This window comes from Onychostoma macrolepis, chromosome 07 (assembly GCF_012432095.1).
Source record: "Onychostoma macrolepis isolate SWU-2019 chromosome 07, ASM1243209v1, whole genome shotgun sequence".
Taxonomy (NCBI): Eukaryota; Metazoa; Chordata; class Actinopteri; order Cypriniformes; family Cyprinidae; genus Onychostoma; species Onychostoma macrolepis.
Window position 1 is genome coordinate 27,037,687 of NC_081161.1, and position 23,556 is coordinate 27,061,242.

Sequence of the window (23,556 nt, forward strand, 5' to 3'; positions counted from 1 at the left end):
CCCAAAAAGATATATTAAAGGAGTCTTGTGATATTTTTTCCCCAGGACAATCACAGAGAACTCATGTACACTATCCCAAAACTCCTTTAGTTTTTCGCAGTTCCAAAAACTGTGCATAATGGTGCCTTTATCTGGGAAATTAATATTTTCATTCAGCAACGGCACATAATATTAATTTCAAAAGTATTTAAATTGATTTTAATTTCAAAATGTTACAAAAGATTTCTATATCAATTAATTGCATTACTTTTCAACCTTTTATTCATTAAAAAATTCTAAAAAACGTTTTCATGAAAATATTAAGCAACACAGCTATTTTTAACAATGATAATAATAAAACCTTTTCTTGGGCACAAACCGACTCTGAAGACTGGAGTAATGGCTGCTGAAAATTCAGTTTTGCCATCACATGAATAAAGTACATTTTAAAATCTATTAAAATGGAAAACAGTTTAAAAAAAAAAAAGCAATAATATTCAATAATATTATTGTTTTTTGCTATAGTTTCGATCAAATAAATGCAGCCTTATTGAGCATAAGATACTTCTATTAAAAACATCTTAGTGACACCAAACTTTCATTCATTCATTCAAAAAATGCATTTTTGTTACCATGTCGTTTGTGTTGATTATTATATATTCAAATATCCCATCAAGAAGGTTGATTCTTTTTCTTCTTTTATTCAGTTACCCCTCTGATAGATTCAGTGAAGGATTCATCAGACTGATTAGTTTTGAATGATTCATTAAAAGACTCTCCTTAAAAACATTCATTTTGATTATGAGTTAAACTATGAATCAGTTTAAACACATATTTCATGGCTCTGTTTGTGCTGTAGAAAACCGAAGCGATACCCACATCTTGATTCACAGTGCCAGGGAACATCTGACAGCAGTGGTAAAATGATCTGATTTATTGTTTGAACTACTGAGAATGAAGTAATCAGTGTGTCGCGCTGGGATTTTCAGATGTGAGTCTGCAGCACAGTCCCTCACACAGAAACACATTCTTTAGCTCAGGTTGACAGGAACGCTTTTAAAACATCATACACCAGTGTGCCTAAATGTTATTGAGTTGTTTATTGTAGGAAGATCCCAGCTCCTGTTCTTTTCAGCTTGAAACGCTCAGAGCAGGGCAAGCATGCTCCATCACTCAGCTGGGCCAAATGAGCGTGACGCTCCCGCTAGCTGAAATTTAACGCCTCACCCGCTTATTGATCCTTCCTGCAGAGGAAAGAGAGAGAGGGGCATAGGTCTAGGCCGGACACTGTCCTTGACTCCGTGTCCGTTGAAGAGCCCTGGAGGACGCCCCACTTCCACCACCCTCCACAACAGCAGCCTCCTCCCAGGGGCTCGCTGCACTTTACAGCAGGATATTGATTTTGTAAGAGGAATGCAAGGAGGGAGAGAGTGAAAGAGAAGAGCAGGAGGAGGAAGAGAAAGTGACAGAGAAACATAAGGCTTGAACAGGTGAACAGAGGAGAGGAAACACACAGAATTGAGGGTTGATGGAAGGACATGACTGCTCCCCAGAACATTGGACAGACTGAGTCAATCCACTCTAAAATATATTCATAATACTCTTTCAGAACCATACTGCAATGGTTTTCTTAATGGTTTTCTCTGCAATGCATAGTCTTATTTGTCTACCTACCCATTCATGTGATACCGAAAGAATACAAAAAAAATCATGTATTACCACGGTACCTTATAGCACAGGTTAAACTGGTGCTACAATTGTACAAATTTAGCTAATTCTTTCTTAAAGTATACATTTAAAATAGTTGTTGATTAAAAATGTCTGCTAAAGGTGTAAATATAATTTATTTTTTTTTTTTTAAGCAATCAGTGTTTACGGAATTGAAAAACAATCCAAAGCCAATTGATTATTTCAAATGAATTTGTATTAATGTTTAGCTTTTCAAATAGCTAAAAGGAGCATATTCAATAACAGATCAATTGTATCTAGAATGGTGAAAAATCACTGGCATTGGTATATTGCAACATTCATGCCTACAGATTTTATGCCACTTTTTTTTAATCATGGATTTTGCAATATACCAATGCCAGTGAATTGTAATCCTCTCTTTTGTAACATTACAAATGTCTTTACTGTCACTTTGGATCAATGTAATGTATCCTTGCTGAATAAAAGTTTTAATTTCTTTCAAAAAGGAAAAAAAAATAAATAAATAGTAGTGACTTTAAATTTTGAATGGTAGCATACTGTATATGTCAACATTTCACTTTGATCAGTACAAACACTGTGAAAGACGTGTAGTCTAATCTGCAGATTAATTCTAAACCGTCCTTTCCATTAACATAATCTCAATATTAATGTTTGCTAGCTAACATAGTGACTAGTGTGCCATAGACTGACCCAGTGCCTGTGTGGTTTTCTGCTTGTGTGAGTATAACTCCATCAGTGCGTCTGACCTTTCACCTCTCTTCTCTCCTCTTTCTTATGTCCTGGCAGCTTGTGACGTGATCGGTCACAGAAACATCTTTTTCTGCTTTTAGATGAGGACGAGTGTGAAATAGATGTCGACACACACACCCTGAAAAGCACTTAAGCCCAGGGCTGTGTGTTATGCGTCAGGCAGGCAGTGGAGCAACTCTCCTGTGTACATTTCTAAATACTTTCAAATGATTGATTTGAGAACCTGGGCTTCAGTCGCAGGCTTACACCTGCTAAAGACCTTACCAGAGAGAGTGAATGAGAGTAACTGGAAAAGGCATGCGGAGAGTGTCGTGTGACATTAAAGCTTCTGATGTGTGAGTGTGTGTGTTCGGTGTGTGTTTTAAGCAGGTGTAATATGTGTAGTGTGTTTAAAACTAATAGATGATCCGTGTCTTAGTTGGCACATTAGTAGTTTTAAAGTCTGCGTGACAGTTTCTGACCTAGCTGTACTTTTTGGGACAAAATTGCTGTAAAAGCAGCAGAAGTTAGCAAAGTAAAACTAGAGTAATACAAAACAGTCCCTTCTTTTAGAGGCATTTTCAGTAATTTTGTCACTAAATATAATAAACAATTCTTTAAAAAAATATTACCTTTAGTTTATAATTAGTGGTGCTATAACTATTTCTCATACTTCTTTTTAAAAAAATGTTTTAATTTATCTGGCAAAAATTGTGAGAATGAAAGTCAGAGTATACTTTTTTTACTGATAATTTTTGACTGACCAATTAAAGTGTGTATTATTAATTAACTTTCTATGTTTATATATTCCTTAGGCCTGAAAAATATACAAATATCAGCAGGGCCGTCCATTGGGGCGGTGCAACTGGTGCGGTCGCACCGGGCCCCATGCCGAACGGACCCCCAGCCAGGGACGGCCCTGAATATCAGTGCAAGCTTAATTTTGTTCGTTGTTATAATATTGTTTTAATTCATAGCAAGTGCATATTGCATTTCAGCACTGCCATGACAAGAGCTCTAACAGGAATTAGAGTAAATATCTTTGTTTACTCTACTCTGTTGTTTTAATACTGCAACACCAAAGAACAAACACACGTTAAATGCTCAACTGGACTGCATGTTGGTGTTGTGTTGGCAAAGCCCTCGCGCCAGCAATTGCATATTTGCGCAATTATGTGTTGTGGCTTTGTACTTTGAAAAAGAGACTTGAACCATATCTAGGAGCAATAATATCTTAGGCTTGGAGGTAGGACAGTTAATAAACCCAAACATCATGGAAACTACATAGTAGGGCTCTGGCAGCCACCCACTTATTCCACTTTTCCAAATTCAAATAAACACAAATATTTTACATTTTGAAGCACAAATACAATTACCAGAAGTAACAAACTAAAGTTAGGCCATAAAGTGAACTACACCATAATTGCATAACTTCAGCATCACCACCACTAAGCTTTCAACAACAGTTTAATTTTTTTTTTTAACTTAAAAGTTGGAAAGTTTGCAACCGCGTGAGTATAATGCTGTGAAAGTGGACTAGTAAGTAGATAAGTTTTTCTGCTTTGCGTGTTGAAGTTTACTCTCACCGACAACATCTGATGTCCCATTTATCCATTTGTCCAACTGGCTTTTTTAATATATTTAAAAGCTTAAAAAAAACAATGAGTGGGGTATTACTAATGTGTTTTATGTTGTGAAAATATATTGAGCTTGTGTTAACAGACCTTGTTTCAGGCATTTAACCAAGAACTCATTCAAAAAGCCCATTGGCTTTGAGACAATGGAAAGGGAAGTTCAAAAATGGTAACTGGTTTCCAGGTTTTCGGACCCATTCCTGCAGCACTCTAATGGGAATTGCCTTGTTATTCTGGAAAATTTCCGTATCAGATACAGAGCTTCTGTGGTGAAGGACCAAGTGAACTTACAGTTCCTCAGACTTTTCATTGAGCCTCACTCTAGTCGGCCAGATCTGAATGGGCAGTAATGTAGTGTTTGTTTCCATAGGACCGTCCTGTTTGGGATGAGCTAACTGTGAGTTTGCTGCATGGATCATCTGGCTGTCACCTGAACCTCCTCTGCGGTGTTCACATCTTTTTAACATGATGGAAATTCTTTCCTGTTACTTAGAGATGCTGACACTCTGACTACACTTCCACTTTAGCACAGTTGTGAGTGTGTTTGAGCCGGGTCCACGGGCGTGTGTCATGGCACCTATGTGGTGTGTTCTCACAGGCAGGTTCGATGCAGTCACACACAAGCCTTCAGCATGAGGTAAACGGCTCTGTTTGCTCAGGTGTGTCCGTTTTCTCGTTCCCTTCTCTTCAAGAAGGACATCCCCTGCTTCTGTCCGCCTGTACCGCCGTCACCCACAGAACACATTCCGCAACTCTCTGACAAATAGGAGACGTGGAGGAAGTGTGTTTGATGTGTGTGTCCGCCGACATGTTTGCGTTTGATGCTGTACAGGTGAGCTGTCCGAGTGCTTGATTCAGCAGGAGAAAAGGAGCTCAGTAAGTAGTGACACACAAGCTCCAACCGTGTACTCGCCAAACACTGGGCTCTATTACACACATGGATATCAGTAGGCTACCTGCACACACACGTACACATAGTGAAACTCTCAGTTCTATAGGTTGTACTTCTATAGGTTGGTTTATTAACATTATATCAGTTAATGAAATTACGGTATTTAACTGTAAATTTAAGTTAAAACTGTAAAACCAAAAATGTTGCTACCATATTTGGAATTCCGGCAACCACAGCTGCGGTTTTTTTTTTTACTGTAAATTTTACAGAATTTTTTTTACAGTGTGTGTGTGTGTGTGTGTGTATATATATATGTATGTGTATATATATATATGTATATATATATATATATATATATATGTATATGTATATATATATATATATATATATATATATTCCATAGATTTTATACAGCATATTTTTATATTTATTCATCTTTTAAACTATTTCTTTAATTTTTTTATTTTCAACAATTTACTGTTTTAATTCATTCTTTCTTTTCCAAGTTTTTTTTGTCCCCTTCATTTTTAGAATGATTATTTTCGGTGCTGTGTGTACCCCATAAAAACTATATGGGTTAATTTTTCTTTTAAAATTATTTGTAAAAACATAAATCGGTATAATTACATTCACTAGCATGGACATTTAAAGGTAACTGTGTTGCCACTTCAGGTTTATTTCGGCCACAATAATGCAAAAACACATATTATGTTTGTACACCTTCCAGTGCTTGCAACTAAAAGTCAGAAATACATATTGTGTTTATCTTTGACTGACTGGCATCTCTTATCTAAGAGGAGACCTGTTAGTTTGGTTTGAGCGATTGTTTGTGTGTTTGAATGGAACCCCTTTTTTTCTTTATTTATTTACGTGTGTGTATATTGTGTGAGAGAGAAAAGAGCACTCGCTTAGGCTCATCTATGGAGTAGAATGGGTCTGTCTCTTTTTTCTTTGGAATTTGTGAGCAGCTTGATGTATTTGACATCTGCGTGACAGGCCACTGCTCCTCAAGACTAGCCCAGAAACTGCGCTGTCCAGACCATCTCTGTGTGTGTGTGTGTGTGTGTGTGTGTGCATGGGATTGTGTTTGCACATCAGAGCAGCCAAGCATTGCCACCGGCGGAAAACAAAATACACACAAACACACAAATCCACTGGCCTTTTTAAAATACCCATCGCTTCTGTCATGAGATAAATTTTGACACCAACAATGAGTGTGTGTCAAGTTGTCAGTTTATCTCTGTCTCTTCCTTCTACACATCCACTTTGTCTCATTCTCGCCTTTTTCCTCTGTCTTATTCTTCCCTTCTTTTCGTCTCTCAGGCCTTTAAGTCAAGACTGTCCATGAATAGTGCATGTTATTTTGTTTTGCAGATTTCTGTTTGACAGTCTGCCTGTTCTTTTTATTGTTTTGGTTTAACGGAAATAACCAGAAGAATCAAGTCCAGACCGGGCTTGAACCGAACCCTCCAGAGCATCTTTTTCTCAAGAGTCTCCTTGTGCTGTTATTGCAAAACCGTGCAGTAACTTTAATGGTTATACAGCCCTATTTCCACTCACTAACACATCCGCACACTCTCGCATGTGCACCCGTGTCCTTTCTCAAATCAGGACGTAACCTTTTTAATGCCTTTACTTTAATGTTATTAACAGGACATTTTATTTTACTCTAAAAGTCAAGACCCATTTGGGCAAAGTCTAGCCGCTCGGCGCACTCACAAAAAGCCCTTCCCATGTGAAAACACTGCCATTATTAACATGACTGAAATGTGAAACTCGTTCTCCGTAAATGTCAGAGAATATAGGGCATATATATGGCCCTCTTACTCCGTTAACGTCTCTGCTGTGCGTCTGCGTTCTTAAGGGAACAGCGTGGCCATTCTGCCACTCTGCTTGATGGGGGTATCGGGCGCAGAGGCCGGATCGGGGTCACTGATGTAACACCCCCCACCGTCCCACCTGAGTGGGGCGAGAGAAGGCAGTCTCTCTTGCACCTGCGGTGAAGAAATAGAGGACGTGTGTGTCGGAGAGGGACAGGAGTGGGTGCACTTGTGAAATTTATTTGGGTATCGGAGTTTTATGCCGGTTGCTGTTGGATTTACAGGTTGGAATGGAATGCAGCCCAATGAAACGCTCTTTGATGGGCAGAGCAGGTTGAGTTTTAACAGACGAGCGACGCATAGAAGGCCGCAGTTTATGTGGCTTTGAGAAGACCCTCTGCTGCCTTCTAGAGCCGTAAAAACCTGAGATGCCCATGAATTAGAGCACTATGGGATGGCAGCAGAGGGTTCTGGGAAATGTGCTCTGACTGGGAAGAGATACTTATGAAAGTGTGTGAAATTTTCCTCTTTTGGAGTTTTTTAACTTTTGTAGATATATGATTAGAAATGTAATAAAGCCCAGTATGCTGCTTTGTGAAAATGCCGCTGATGTCCTGAGAAAACATTGAATATACAGTGCTTTTAAAGACTAATCAAATTCTACATTTATTTGTGGTTTTTGTTATCTTTACAGAGGCGGAGGCTTATACAGGAACTGGGTGAACAGAGGATTCCCTACCTTTCTCCTGCAGACCCAGGATTTCAGGAACTGGTTAGAAATTCATACAAATCTCCACAATGCTTCATAATTTTTGATCTGTATGTACTCTACTGTTCAAAAGGCTAGGGTCAGTGGGCCTCATTCACGAAACATTCTTAAATGTAGGAGTAAATTCGGAGTAATTTGCGTGTAAAAAGGACCTTCCCGAAAACTCTCCTCCGGATTCACAAACGCTTTGTAAACTTCCGATTTGATGGTTAAACATGCGTATGTTAATGAATTCCAATAATTTGTAAATAGGGCGCATGTGCACGCTCATTCACAATTAGCATAATCCCCGCCTTTGAATTACAAGTGCGTAAATTGTGTGTCCTGGAACGCAGTGGAATATTCTGGTCTACTTTCTCAGGTTTGGCTCCAGTATATTGCATAAATGCAAAAAATTACTAATAGGCCATATGCCTAACAATAAATATTCAATTAATGTGTCCATCAAAGCATTTAGCCAGCTGAAAAATGCCAGGTGCTCTTCTTAAAACGGCCATTCGTTCATTTTAGCAAAATATAATTAAAATGTTACGTGCTACTTCCCAAACATGTCTACTACTTACGCAAATGTTGATCACACTACAAACAATACAAAACTATAATGCTATAAGAAACCGAAAAGATTAATTCATTGTTTACCTGGGTCTTCATTCTATGATTAGCTCACCTCACCTCTTATCTGACAAGTCTTCCGGTTTGAGTCGTTCGTTCATCACGTAACAGCCCCATAAACTTAACCAATGCAGTCTGAGCCCAAAAGAGAATTGATTAGTTTAATCTCTCGAGTCTTTGATGGGGGTACCGTGCATTAATTTGAGTGGTGACTGCTATGGATGCACCGATAGGATTTTTTTTTGGCCGATACCAATTTGAACAAAGTCAGTTGCATAAAGCAAGGCTTAAAAACAGAAGAAAAAAAAATAATGGACTGGTTCTCTCCAGGCAGAATCGGTATTTGAAATATATAATAATATATAATTTTGAACATAACCTTTTGAGTCGAATTGTTACATTTATTCAGTCAATTAGTGTAGTAAGACATTTGGGCTGTTACCAACAAATGAAATCAGTATCAACAAAATTCATCTTTGCAATGCAGAGGAAGCACAGAAGCTGTATCTGAAGTGGAATAGATATATTTACACACTGTTTAATGCAGCTCTGAGGGACATGGAATGTTTTAACCTGCAGTTATAAATGAATAAATAATGTTTTGACACATAAAACCTTGAATACTGATATTTGAAATTATTTAAAAAATAAAAAGAATACTTTAAATGTGAAATTAGAACCACCAGTAGGTGGCATTAAGTCACTGTTAATGAGCCATTGTGACTGAACCGAATCATTTAAACGGTTGATTCATTCAGGAAAGAAACTCCGTCATGTTGCTCAGAGACGCAAACTCCTGGTCTCCATGCAGTTAATTAGTAAACCATTGGTATAGGCCCTTTTCATGCTATTTCATGCTATTTCCATATGCTGATGGCTCTAAATTATTCAAAAATAGAATAATGCGCAGGAGATGCAGATAAATTGATCTTGACCTTTAAGAAACTTTAATTAATGCTGTCACTTAACAAATCTGTTTCAAAGATAAAATTAAATGAATTTCTTATTACAACATTGAAATAAAAATGAAAAGCCTGTACAAATACTAGAAATAGTGAATATAACTAATTGGGAATCATGTAAAAAATGACAAATAAAATAAAAACATTTGATTTATCTATTATAACATTTATGTAGTTTTGTTCACTTGACTGTTTCCTTATAAAGGTCCAGAAATTTGTCAAGTTTTTCGTCAGGTGTCTTTTTTAATGATATGATGTCATTATGTTGCTGTCTTGCTGCCAGCCAATCGCTGCATTGCTGATTGTGGTTTCGAGTATCGATACATAGCCCCTTAAACCAACCCATGAATGCGCAATTATCTCAGATAACACAGATAAATTCAACATTATTATATTATTTTCAAATAAATTTTTTAATTAATATTATTGTAAATTATTATCCCTGGACCAGTAGAGTACTCTTGTAATAAAGACTCTACTGGTCCAGGAGCAGGTGTACATTTCTTTCTTACCAACTAACACTTTCATGAATCCGAAAAGTTATGTCAGAACAGCTTTACGAACGATTTACACAAAACATTTGTTCTGCTCGTGTTTCATGAATGAGGCCCAGTGTGTGTATAGACAGTAAAGACATTTATAATGTTGCAAAAGGTTTCTATTTCAAATAAACTGTGTTCTTTTGAACTTTATACATCAAAGAATCCTGAAAAAAAGTATTTTAGTTTTCACAAAAATATTAGGCAGTACAACTGTTTTCAACATTGACAGAAATGTTGCTTGAGCACCAAATCAGAATATTAGATTTATTTCCGAAGGATTATGCGACAGGCTGTTGAAAATTTAGCTCGGTTGTCACAGGAATAAAGGGATGGTTCACCCAAAAATGAAAATACTCATCCTCATGTCGTTCCAAACTCGTAAGACCTTCATTCATATTTGGAACACAAGTTACTATATTTTTGATGAAATCCGAAAGCTTTCTGACCCTGCACACACAGCAACAAAAAGTCTTGACCAGAAAGTACTCCTGTAACCATCTTAATCAATTAGATTATGTTTGCTTGTGACAGTGTGTAATCTGTGCACAATCTTTGTGTAATCTGACAGTGGGACTCCAGTTATGCAGGACTGGCTTTACGACAGTCTAGTGCCCTGCCAGATGGTCTCCATGAGAGGGTGCAGTCTGCTTTGATAACTCTTCAGGGGCGTGGATGTCTACTCCGAGATCTTGTCCGAGTCCGAGACCGGGACGTCTTCACAGCTGTTTCGCGTGCTCTCGTGGGTCAGCCGGGCTACACATACCGTTATCTGGACACCCGTCTGTTCACTATCCCCTGGCACTGTGAGGGAGAAGAAGCCCAGAAAGATGAGAAAGACAAACCTTGCTGTGACTCCGACCTGAGGGACGCTTGCAAAGCACTGTGGGAGCTCAATCAGTTCTTTTGCTCGGATGTAAATCAGCAGACAAATGCAAGAGGCGTCAAGCGTTCCCGCAGTGACACTGAAAACAGTGAAGACACACCGGGGGAGGGAATGTGCGAAGAGAGTGTTAAGGACAGGTTACTTGAGGAGAAGCAGGAGAAAGAGGAGGAGGAGGAAGAGGAAGAAGACAGCGGTCAGGGCTGTTCTCATTCCTCCCCTCCTTCATCTGCTCCGCCACCTGATGTGGCCGGCCTGGTTCAGTTCAACATCACCCTCATCAACTACATGGACCCTACAGCCATGACCCAACTGAAGGAAGAGCCGTATTACGGCATGGGCAAGATGGCTGTCGGTTGGCATCATGACGAGAACCTGGTTCCTCTGTCACCAGTTGCTGTCTACAGCTATAGCTGCCCAGCAGAACCAAAGAATGAAGGTGAGAGGTCAAAAGTCTTGGGTAGAGCATGTAATACTGTATCAGAGCCATGGCACCGTAGGGCCCTAACACTGTGGTTGTGAGCATCTTAGGTTCCAAGGCCCCATTTTGTCCAGGACAATATTCAAAACCCTCCTATATAAGGTGATATGTACCTCTAGTAATTCTGTTGTAACAAAACAAATAAGCTTAAAAATATGATGGCAATTTACTGTTTACTGTAGATCTTTATTTTAGTGTGGTTTTAGCATTTTTAGTTAAGATGATGATTATTATTATTATTATTATTATACCTACATTTACATCAAGCATAGCGTTAGTTCTGGCAGGCCACACCAGTTAATCCATGTCTACCTATTGGAATACAACACCTATCAGAGCATCGCTATATAAGGTCTATCCAGTATTCAGTAGGAGATAATTACCCTTCTCCATCCCCAGCTCCTCCTTTCTTCCACAGTCAGGACTTGACTTATATTCCTTGTTGAATCAGACTCCTTTATCTTGAATTATATTGTCACATTAAATCGCCATTTAGAACATTAATGATATATGCTACATTTGACTCGGTTCTGTTTACTCTAGGGGGGCTATTGCTGCTCTCCCTGCTCTTATTTATGCTATGCTGCATGGGCAGGGAGTTTTTGCCCAGAACAGAACCATACCACCAATCCAAACCGTGTGCTAATTGTCAATCATCTTTCACGATAGTGATCCTGACAGGAATATTTTTAAGACTTATTGGGGCTTCTCTGGATGTTTGCCAAGGTCCCCTAATGGACTCCAGGCCTCTGGGTGAGAACCAATGCTCTACCCAATGACATATGATAAATAAATATTCGTAATATTCCTTGTTTATTGAATGTACTTATTTGTATGAAAAGATAATATTCCACAAAGAATTGAGAAGAAAATTATTCAGCTGTTACTTTTTTTTTTTTTTTTTTTGACAAAAATGTAATGTAAATGTAATCAGAATTTAAATTGTTAATACATAATGGCTGCTTATTTAAAAGCATATACTGTATAAAACATTATAGAATTACACTTTAGAATTGAAACTGATAATTAACTGAAAAATACAAATTCTGTCATCATTTACTCGCCCTAATGTCATTCCAAGTCTGTATGACTTTCTTTATTCTGTGGAACACTAAAAGAGATGTTTTGAAGAACAGTTTTTGTCCATACATTGAATGTCAGTGGTGACCAAACCTACATCATTTTTATTTTTTGTTCTGCATCGGTACAAAATGCATTATTAGAGTTTTAATTTTTGGTTTAACTCTCCCTTTAAACATTCCCACTCCTGTTTCAGTAGTCTCATTGAAGAGACAACAAATCCTTTATTTTTCTAGCTCACCACTGAGAACCTTTATTTATTAGGACACCAGCTCGTTCAAAACCATCCTTCACTTGATAGGTCAAATGTGTTCATGCAGTCATTGTATGAATTTGTTCCATGAAGGAGCCAGATCTTCCATATTTCACACGAATCTCACTGGAGACGTTTTTCTGGACATCGGTCTCTCTTCAAGTCAGGCTAACAGCTTAGCATGCAGCTGTGTGCGTGTGTGTGTGTGTGTCAGTTCGACAGAACAGAGCGTGGTGTGCTAACCAGAACCACCTGCCTCACGAGCTCTGTTTCGCCAATCTCTTACTGACCGATTTGACCTTTGACCTCCCCAGGGCCCGCTTCAAACAGTGCATGAATGGTCTGTGTGTGTGTTTTTGTGTGTGAATGTGTCAGTTTGTGTGGAATTATTCCACAGCTGTTCTTTTGGAGGTAAAATTGACCCCTCGGTTCCAGACTTCAGAGAGACTCCCCTGATGGAACGCTTTTGCAGCGCGTACGCACCCGTGCAAAGCACTGCACAAAATGTTGCCTTCACTTTAGAGAAATCGCTATGAAATGCTGCAGACCAGCTGAAACGGATTGTTGCTCAGAAGAATTTCACTTTGTACATCATTTATTTGTTGCGCTGTGTGTGTGTGTGTGTGTGCATGAATGGGTTTTATTTTTTTATTGTCCCGTCGGACAACATCTGTGTGTTGTATAGATTCGTGTTTCACCTGAACACGCTTTGAAGAAGAATATCTCACCGAAGCTTTTCATGATGCCCGTATCTTTTAACTCATCTGTGATGGGTTTATAGAGTATGCTGGCCGTGCTGCGGCGTGTAGTATCACGAACAGTCTCTGGCGGGGGGAGTCGCTCAGTGACAAATCTGTTCAGCTCTTCATCCAACACTGACTAGATCCAGCTCATTTCCTTTTCTAACAGGCATTGGTTTGTGCCACTGTGATTTTGAAGTGTTTTTGATGGAATCTTTTCCGCCGCTGCTGTGTTAGCTGCAGATGGCCCTTTGAGAGCTGTGTCAGAAAGCAAAGGCTGAAATTAAGTTACTATTTATCCCTGCTGAGCGCAGAGAAAGCCTTGCTCAGGGCTCGGGCTTCCAAGAGCGCTTTTGTATTGATTTCACTGATAGGTGCCAGCCTGCCCTCTCTTGTTTTATTTATTTACTTACTTTTTTTTTGTCTTATCAGGTACGCTTTCTTTCTGTATTTCTCTTTGGCTCTGTCATTGTTTTTTGATTAACATAGATCGTTGGTGGAAGTTGCATATCATTTTTTTTATTAAGTATTATTAAGACATTTTATCCAAAGCGACTTGCAGTGCACATATTAAGGTTCTTGAAACGGCAGCTTCAGGTAATGACACTAAATTGCTGTATTGTATACAGAACCGACTGAACAACTAGTTGTTAATGCAGTGATGTCTAAAACAATATATCGGTTATCCACCAATATTAGAGTGTTTTTTAATTGCATTTGCTTTACTCTAATTTTACATTTAGATTACCTTTTGTGGTCATTGATTCTCACTTAAAGTTAATATTTAATAATACAAATTTAATGTAAGATGCAGCAAATGTCAAAATGAATATTCATTTTTCATACTGTATAGTATAATGTTGTGATGTCTAAATTCACTTGTAGCATTAAAAATATTTTATTATTTTTGTTTTTAGGGTTTATTTTTGATTTAGGCATAAATAATTTAGAAATGGCCATGCTTTATTTTACAGCATCCTTGTTGCAGTGTAATTACACAAATACGTACTGACTAATATTAATTAACAACATGCACTTATAATAAGTTTAGGGTTAGGATTTGATTTAGTGTTAGTTACTTGTAATTGTGTATGATTACTGTTATTACTATAGTAAATAAATGTGCAGTAAGTTGTTGCAAGGACACATTAAACTAAAGTGTTGCCATAGAAATTTAACATCGACCATTCAGTGGTCACTGGCTATAACAAATAAATAATTATCTGATTATGTGTAATTTATCATTATTTAGATTAAAAAAAAGGTACATCCCTGCTGTAAATGTCAAGCTACATCTTTGTTTACAGGGGTGACTGAAAAGGACGGGGAGGGACAGAGTAAAGAAAAAGAAAAACTAAAAGAAACAGAGACGGAAGGTGAAGGAACAAGTAAAGAAGAACTGAAGAAAGAAGGAGGAGAAGGTTCGGAGAAGGAGGAAGTGCAGAAAGAGAAGGCATGTTGGCGTGTTGGACTGAAGGTGGCCTGGGACATTCACACACCAGGTCTGGCTTTGCCTCTACAGTCCGGAGACTGCTACTATATGACAGGTACACAATCACATTCATGTGTCCAGAAACAGTAGACTCAAGTACATGTGTAAAGCGGATTGTACCGTCTCGGTCATGTTGAAATGCATTAGACCAGGAATTATCTTTCCCAGAGGATATACACATCTACGTCCTTTTATATACATATGTGTCTGTTTCCCTAGGATTTTGCTTCCACAGGTTCCTTTATCATGTGTATCAGAGAGGTTAAGAAAACCAAATGTTATTTTATGAAGCGCTGTGACCCCTGTCTGAGAGCAGGACTGAGAGAGAATCAGTAAATCAGACTTTTATTACTGATGGCTACAACAGATGCCCCCTGTCTCCGACCCCACATACGCGCAAACCCTCTCCTCTAAATATCCCATAAAGTGAGTCTGATGACCTTGATAAGGACACTATTTATTTCCCGATTTCTGTGTACAAGCATGACTAATGCTTTCCCCCCTATGCACAAAGTTTTATCGTCTCCACTTGGACATTTTCATCTGTTTGGAAGAGCTTTCCAGTGGTCGGGCCTCTTTGTTGCTGGCTGCTCTAAACTGAGCGTTATTTATACCTACCTAATGGCACTCTCAGTCCTGTGAAGTGACTTTAAGTGAAAAGCTAAAGAAATATAAACATAATGGGTCATAATGGGTTTCCTGGGCACAGGACAAGGGTGAAAGTGTGACTGGGAAACTGGCTTATAATCTATTAATGACACTGTCTTCTGGCCGAGTTAGTCTGATTTTTTTTTTTTCTGTTGAATTTGTAGAAAGCTACTTCCAAAGGCACATGAAATCTAGATGGCAGTACAGTGTGTTGGGATTTTCAGCAAGCATCCATTCTTTGAGATGTGAAGAAAAACACTCTCTAAAGATAAAGCTTTTATTTGGGTGCTGTAGTGTAGCAACTTACACCTCACATGGAAAGAAGGAAGGAATACATAGTGTACCAGCACATATCAGGTGTTTTTTTTTAAATAAATAAATAAATAAATTGTGTATAGTTATATATAGAGAAGGAAGGAATAAGGGAAAATGAGGTACATAAAGAAGGTGAAGGATGCAAAAAGCTGTAGTTTAGCAATCCATAATACAAGAAGGAAAAGAGAAAAGGATGTAAGGTAAGGGAAGGAAATAAAAATAAAAAAAATAAAAAGGAAGGAAAGAGAGAAGGAAATGAGGAAAAGAGAAAAGAAGGAAGGTAAAGGAAGTATTAGGAAAGAAAGAAAAGGAAGGTAAGTAAAAAAAGAAGACAAAAGTAAAAAAAGAGATGGAAATGGGAGAAGGGAGGAAAAGGAAAGCAAGCAAAGGAGAAAGAAAGAGTGGGAGAGGAAGGAAGGTTTACAGAAAATAACTTACAGTTATTCAACTCCCCATTCCTGTTTCTCTAACACTGTCACATCTCTTCCCCTCCATCTGCTGATGTCTCAGACTCCTGTGTGCAAATCTAATCAGTAGATTCTCAAAAATGGAATTTGGTGCTGGGTAGCGGAGAACAATTTGTTGGACCGACACCGGGCCCAGCTGGTAATAAGATTTCCTGTGCTGAATGCTCCAGGGACAGGACAGACCTAGGGAGAGGTTTTGACCCAATAGATTTAAAAGCCCGCTTTTAACTCGAGCACAGCAGCCCCTCGACGACAAGAGAATGATGATAAATATTTATTAGGAGAATTTGGTATGGCCCAAGATTCACACCGAGGTTGTGGCAGAGCCCAGGTTGAGAGAATCAGAGTATTATTAGATACCAAGTGTTTTAAAGAAAGAAAAAAATAATAGCATACAGAGGAAATGAAACAGACATTACTGTTTATGCTGCAGTACATCAGAGAATGCAGGAAAACCATTGATTTCAATGGAACAAATCAAAGGAAAGTGAGTTCACTCAACGGCTATAATTACAATGCCTCAGGCAGCTATATAGATATATATGATTTAATAAACTCTGAATAACAAAGACAAATGCTCCTCTTCCTAGGTTCATAATGATATTGATGTTTCTTGTGTTGTCTGTGTGTGTGGCTGTTGGTATGCGATTGTATCTATAGATGATCTGAATCGGACACATCAGCACTGTGTACTGGCTGGTGACACGGCTAGATTCAGCTCAACTCACAGAGTTGTACAGGTGAGTGTCGCCTCTCCTGGTCCTGATCAGACCAGAACCTTCATCATCGTTCATGTTAAATCCTCAAACAGTATCTCTGTATTTCTGGCTTGTAAGTAAATATCACACTGTTTTCTGTCATGTTCCTTCAGTGTTGTACAGGAACGCTGGACTACATACAGAAACGCTGCTCAGAGGCCTTGGAGAATTTACACACCGACCCTGAGAAGACCACCAAGAGCCTGAAGTCCCTCCTCCCCTCCACCCTCCAGCGCATTGAGGACATCCACAACGAGGTGTGTATTTGAACAAGATTGTGAGTGTGTTTGAAGCGATGTAAAATGTGTACTCGTAACATCAAATCCCAAACACGTGTCTCAAGCCATAACGGATGAGGTTGCTTGGAGACTTTTTAAAGGTTGTACTAGGCATTCATTTTTCAAACCCCAAACAATAGCTCTTTCAGAAGGCCTAACTATCAGTGCGGCCTTGTGTAAGTCTTTGTTGAACCCCAACTCACCTGGATTACAACTCGGCACCTTAAAACCCCCATCAAAATATAAACTGCTATATATATATTTATATATACACCCCTGCCCGGGGGCAGCAGCTTCCCCGGAGGTTACCGACCTCAACACTCTGACCTGATTGAGGCTATTTTGTTGAAACTGCCCACGAGGGCCTGTGTGTGTTCTCAAATGATGTATTATTGTATTATTTATTATTGATACACGTTTTTATCCCAGCATGCTGTTCTAGCAGAGCTCAGCGTCTAGCTCTTGTTTAGTGAGGTGGACTGCATGGAGATTGCGGTAAGCAGTCCCTGATGGGGGATCTGTAAAGGATCTGCAGTGTGTAGGATTAATGGAGTGTGTTAGTCCATTGATGTTGATAAAGGTGAATGTTTACCTGTGTGTTTAGGGTCGGTGCTGGTACGTGGAGGTTCAGGAGAGGTTGTTGGGAAAGAGATCTTTTTCTGCTTTCTGTATCTCTCGCTTCCAAGGTTTGGGTCTGCGGGGTCTTCTGAAAAGGTGTTAAATTGAGGGCTGTTTCGCCTAAAAAGGAAAATTCTGTCAACATTTGTTTACCCTCATGTTGTTACAAACCTGTATGACATACTTTATTTTGTGGAAAACAAGAGAATGTCCTACAAACTCTTTTCTATACAGAGAAAGTAGATAGTGCCAGGGGCTATGAAATTTCAAATGGACACAACAAGCACAAAAAGTGTTTCATAAGACTCGTGTAGGGCTTTCACAAATCACATTTTCACTACATGATTATAATAGCCAAAATGATTAACAAAAACAATAGTATCCAGATATCTATAGAAATCAAAAAGTCAAAGTTATCGATCCCACTTTATATCAGGTGGGATTTGTACTTTATATCAGGTACTTACATTTAAATTAATCATTTAATACAATGCACTTATTGTGTACGTACATGTTTTTACATTGTACTTATATTTTTAAAAATACATATATGTAATTACATCTGTAATTAATTTCTGCAATTAAATTTATAATTACACTGTTGACCCATCCCTTACACCTTCACCCACCCTTAAACCTACCCATATCACCAAACCTGTCCCTAACCTTACCCGTATCCCACCTTCAATAGCAGCAAAAGTGATTTGCAATACAATATGAACACAATAAGTACATTGTACTTATTTTTGATGTAAGTACATAGTAGTTAAGGCCACCTAATATAAAGTGTGACTAAGTTATCTTAAACTTTGGGCTAATGGATCATACACAAAATACAAGTGTAAGGAAGAAGAGAGAGCGTTTGTAACCATTGGTTAACCATACGTTGTAACCAACTGTTCAAAAAGAACTTACTGTTGATTCCAAAAAATGAATCCAAAAAACTGGCAGGCTCAGAGTTTTAGGTGAGGGTAGAGTGTGTCACTTTTTTATTGTCTTCTCCTCCGGCATGATTTTATGTGACAGTCTTGTTCTTCCTTGTCTTCGTCGTCTTTTTCCATTTTATGACAGGTGGCAATCAGTGCTAAGGTGCAGTCTTGCCACCTACTATGTTAGAATGTCAACCAGTTACTGACACTTGATTATTTGCGTATTTGTGCATTATTAACATGATGTTAATATCATCAGTGATTGGTTTATTCAGAGAGCAGAACATGTATATATGTGTGTGTGTGTATATAAATGTGTGTGTGTGTGTGTGTGTGTATTAGCGGTGTCAAAATCAGCGCGTTAACGCAGGCGATTAATTTTTTCAGTTTAACGCATTAAAAATATTTAACGCAGGGGCGGGGCTACGGTTGGCCACCCCACTCAAAACTGCTGCTTCTGTCACTTTTTCTCTTGTCAAGAAGTGCATTTATTCAGTCGCAGAAAGTCTTTATGACCACATCAAACGGGAGATGTTTCAGACACGCGCTCCACTTCACTTCAGCGCCAGGCGCGAGTCCAACGAGAGCGGAAACTGTACAGGGCTCGTGCTCTTCCATTGCACGAACAAAGGCGCTGGCCGTAACCTGTATTTTTTCATGTCAAAGCGTGAAATAAACTACGTGCATCATGCAATGTCATGGTGAGTTAAGTCATGAAGTTACCAAAAAGGCGATTAAAGCTGCCTTAAAACTGTGCATGCATATAATATATTTTATGAGTCACGTTTATGAACATGTCTCTAAAATGGTTTTCAAAAGTATCCTGGAGCAGCCCAGCACTGTCTCCCTCATCTAACACACCCGATTCAACTCGTCAGCTCATTAATAGAGACTTTAAGACCTGAAGTGGGCCAGAAAAGGTGAAGAGAGTTGAGAGAAAAAATATGATGCGTGTCAGATCCGCGCTATGTTCAGCAGCGACAGCTCTTAAAGAAATAACAGCCAAAACAACCTAATAACCAGCTGCTGTGATGTCTGTTCGTTACAGGACAAAAGAAAAAAAAAAAGAGGATATCAATAACTTTTATAGCTTTAAGGATTCATCTGTATTTAATTTAGAATTTAGTGTTTGATAACTTCAATTTCAATTTCTGTATATTTCTGCTGAAGGGCACAGGTAAATATGACATTTATTATAATGGGTTTACGTGAAGATAGTTTTAAGTTCACTTAAATTATAAGTTATTTTTTTAAAGTCTAATAAATGTTAAAATTGATAGCTCTCAATTATACTGTAATGTTGAATAGCTATAGATCATAGTCTATATATAGGCTACAGTCTGAAGGGCAGTTTTATAGAGAAATCAGTAGTATTGGTGTCAGTGATACTGTCCTTCAGTCATAAAAAAAAGATGCCATTAAACAAATATTAAAAAATATACTGTCTTTGTTGTTTGTACATTAATTTGAAGATTGAATGTGAAATTATTGCAATATAAAAGTATATTTAAAAACGTTAATGTTAGGTGGGATTAATCACGATTAATCTAGATTTAATTTCAGAAAAATGTGCGATTTAATTAGTTAATTTTTTTAAATCGACTGACAGCACTAATATATATATATATATTGTTATATATAATACCACTGTTATTGTCACTACTGGTGTATTATGACACCTGTACTCATGAGTCTCATGTACAATATTCCAAGTCTTCTGAAGCCATACGATGATAGATTTGTGTGAGGATTGTGTCGTTATTTGCTGAAAATCCTCTCTCCACCATTGCTTTCAAATCTAATTTGCTTATACATATTCAAGTTTAACATCAGTAATCAGATTTCCATCAATGTATTTTTATGCAAATTTTTTCAACCCCTCAGAATGCACCAGTTTTGCATAAGCACTAGAAATGTTTGTTTTCTTTTATATTGTAGGTGGGTTTCCAGCCATGTAATTTTTTTATGCAAAATTATGTGAAATTGAATAAAAAATTTGGAACACAAAAACTCCAAGTTGCAAATAAAATCAGCCAAAAAAAAAAAAAGAAGCTTATACTTATACACATTTATGGAATAGATTCCTAGATGTGCATCAAAAAGAGCTTTCCTTTAAGATGTTATGTGACTGAATACTTTAGTTATACGTTCTTACATTTTGCATCCCTGTAATTCTCATTGTCTGCGCTGATGTGATTGTGCACACACATATATGGCTTTTTATTTGTATGTGTGCGTATGTGGGTTGACAGAGCAAACAGCACATACTGGCCTCTATTGATTGAGTCCCAGTAGTGTTGGACTCGAGGGTGATCTGGTGAAATTGATTGGTAGTCCTAACAGTGAGCCTTGTGTGAAAGATATCTAGAAATCTTAACCCATTTGATCTATAAAATGGCACAGTGCTATATCCGCAGGTCACGGTGATGAGCACCTGACCAGTAGCGTAGCTAACTAGTAGATACTGCCACGTTCAGCTGGAAATATAGGCAGACAGACTCTCCACCTGTCACTGAAAGCCTTTTGTTTCTGTCTGTTTCCTCTCTCTCTCTTTCTCCCTCCAGCATATGCAGGTGGCATTTAGTCTCAGTACCTCACAGCAGCAGACGGCTTGGCTCTAAATGCCAGTCGCATAGTTTCCAGCTCTGTGCCTGTTGCAGGCCTGCTCTGCGGGAAACTGGCCTCCATGTTGGCTCAAAGCTCTCGGCGCTGTGTGGGCTTTCAACGCAGAAGGATAGACAGACAATCAGCACGGGGGGGAACGACAGACACAAAAGCGGCTGCTAGCATTTGTAGCCTCCGGCGTCCGTAGAGAGGCTGTCAGCGGTCGGCATTGGTCTGAAGTGATTGTAGGTTTGAACCAACACAAAGTGTAGCATTTCTTTGAAGACGGCCATATGTGAAAGTGAACCCTGGGTGTCTGATCTCAGTCCAACTAAAGATGATCCTGTTCAAGCCAGTTTGAATGCTTATAAAGTGATAGCCAACACAGGTATTTATGAAGCAGAATAAGAGTCAGGTGTGCGGTTTTATGGTCCATCAGATAAATGACCTGTCCACACCAGTTTTTTAGTGCAACAGGATTTAAAAACAAAATACATACACATATTACATTCTACTCCTCATACTAAACATACTACTGAGGTCTCAAAATAAGCAGTAAGAATTTTTTTTTGCTATCCATTGGGGCTGCTACTATTTTTACTTGCCCTGCCAATGTTTTCACTGGCTTCACCAAAAAAGAATGGTCAGTTTTTATTTTAATTTTTTTTTTTTCATATTTGCTAGAAACGTATGTTTTATATTAATTAAATTGTAATTAATAAATGAAATTTAACTTTTTACAATTTTACATTTTATCTTTATCTTTTTTTGTCAGCTGTCATATAAGAAATGAAACTAGCTATATTCTATATATTAAACTCATATTTTTTTTTAAATAAATGTATATTTTTGTTTAGCAAGAATGTTTTAAATTGTTCAAAAGTGACAGTTTTTTGTAACATTCTTTCTGTCTTTACTATTTCAAATAAATGTTATTCTTTTGAACTTTCTATTCATTAAACAGTCCTTTAAAATGTATCAGTTTTTAGAAAAAAAAAAAAAGAAGTGAAGCACAAATATTTTAAACATTAATAATAATAATAATTATCAATCTTTCTTGAGCACCGGATCAGCATATTAGAATGATTTTTGAAGATTCATGTGACACCGAAGACTGCAGTAATGATGCTGAAAATTCAGCGTTGCCATAACATACTTAAACAGAACATAATTATTCTAAATTATTATTTCACAAAATTACTTTTTCCTGTATTTTTGACCTCAAACTTTTAAATGATAGTGTAAATATATTTTTAGCTATAATATAACTAACACACTTTTTCATAAACACAGTATCTGGCAATATTGTGTCTGAAATGTTACTCTGTATTAATTTCTTGTATGTTGAACAGTTGTTCAAAAACAATCACAACCATGCTGATATTTTAAACAACAAACTCAAAAAAACAAAAACTAAATTGTGTACTTTCATGTCATTCAGTCGCTCCAGACCAAACCAGGCAACTGTACAGTGAAATCCAGTAAAGAGACACAGTGGATGTTTGGGTTGCTGTTCTATTGTTGTGTTTTCAGCGTGTTGTTTAGTTGTAACTCTTAGCTAAGGCGCAGAGGGGCCTGTTGTTTGGAGAATGAATTTTGGAGCAGTGCTTTGTTCAACGGTTGTGGGAGGGCAAATGTGAGGTGCTTACATTTACATGTGGGGCAGACACAGATACACACGTGCACGTGGCTACATTAAGCATCCTTAGGAGGGTTAACTCATCACTTCAAAAGAGTCAAAGATGGGGAGATTCCCAGAGGAGAAAGGCTGAGAGCCTGTGGTGGATTCTGTTGCTCCCTGTAGAGAGAGAAAGTGAGAGATTGATGGGATGAAGACTGAAAGCAATGAAGTAAAGAACGAAAAGAAGCCGACTGAGGAGGAAAGGAAAGAGAAGTGTGTGTAGGTGAGATGTTTTCGGCGTGTGTGATAAATCTTTACGTCTCTCCTGGGTGTTACGTAGCAGCAGACATAAACAAAGGAAATGATACAACAAACAGGAAAACAGGAAATGCAGATGTCATCATCCCCCTTCCTATTGTGATGACACAGTTTTGATCAGCGGCACACAAAAATGCAAAGATGTTGGGTACAAAGCAAGCAGTTTGTTTGTTTGTGGTTACAGAGGTTTGTTCTGCATCCAATTGTCCTCTAGGTGTGAGTGCGGCTACCTGCGTTCTCTTGTTAGTGTGACCTTAACGTGGGTGTTTAGTTTTGAAAATCACTCCCACCACCCCATATAAATGCCCTTCCCCCGTCTCCCCACCTCACTGACTCAGGTGACTAGCGCACAGTTCCCTCCGCTGCTCTGTTCTGGTGCTAAATTGCCCACTGATGGATGGATAGAGTTTGATAAATGGATGGAC

At 38.2% G+C, this 23,556-nt stretch overlaps 1 protein-coding gene across 4 annotated transcripts in view; it reads left to right on the forward strand.

Annotated features, from left to right (window-relative positions):
- The window catches only part of fto (FTO alpha-ketoglutarate dependent dioxygenase), a 147,194-nt gene that overhangs the window by 18,482 nt on the left and 105,156 nt on the right, over window positions 1-23,556 (forward strand). For all 4 annotated transcript variants that reach the window (XR_009271963.1, XM_058781383.1, XM_058781384.1 and 1 more), the window contains exons 2-6: window positions 7,459-7,536; window positions 10,218-10,968; window positions 14,391-14,630; window positions 16,666-16,745; window positions 16,877-17,020. Coding sequence is in view for 3 of the 4 variants with exons in the window: in XM_058781383.1 (XP_058637366.1) it covers window positions 7,459-7,536; window positions 10,218-10,968; window positions 14,391-14,630; window positions 16,666-16,745; window positions 16,877-17,020 (1,293 nt within the window). In the remaining variant the exon portion in view is untranslated. The remainder of the gene's footprint in view (window positions 1-7,458; window positions 7,537-10,217; window positions 10,969-14,390; window positions 14,631-16,665; window positions 16,746-16,876; window positions 17,021-23,556) is intronic.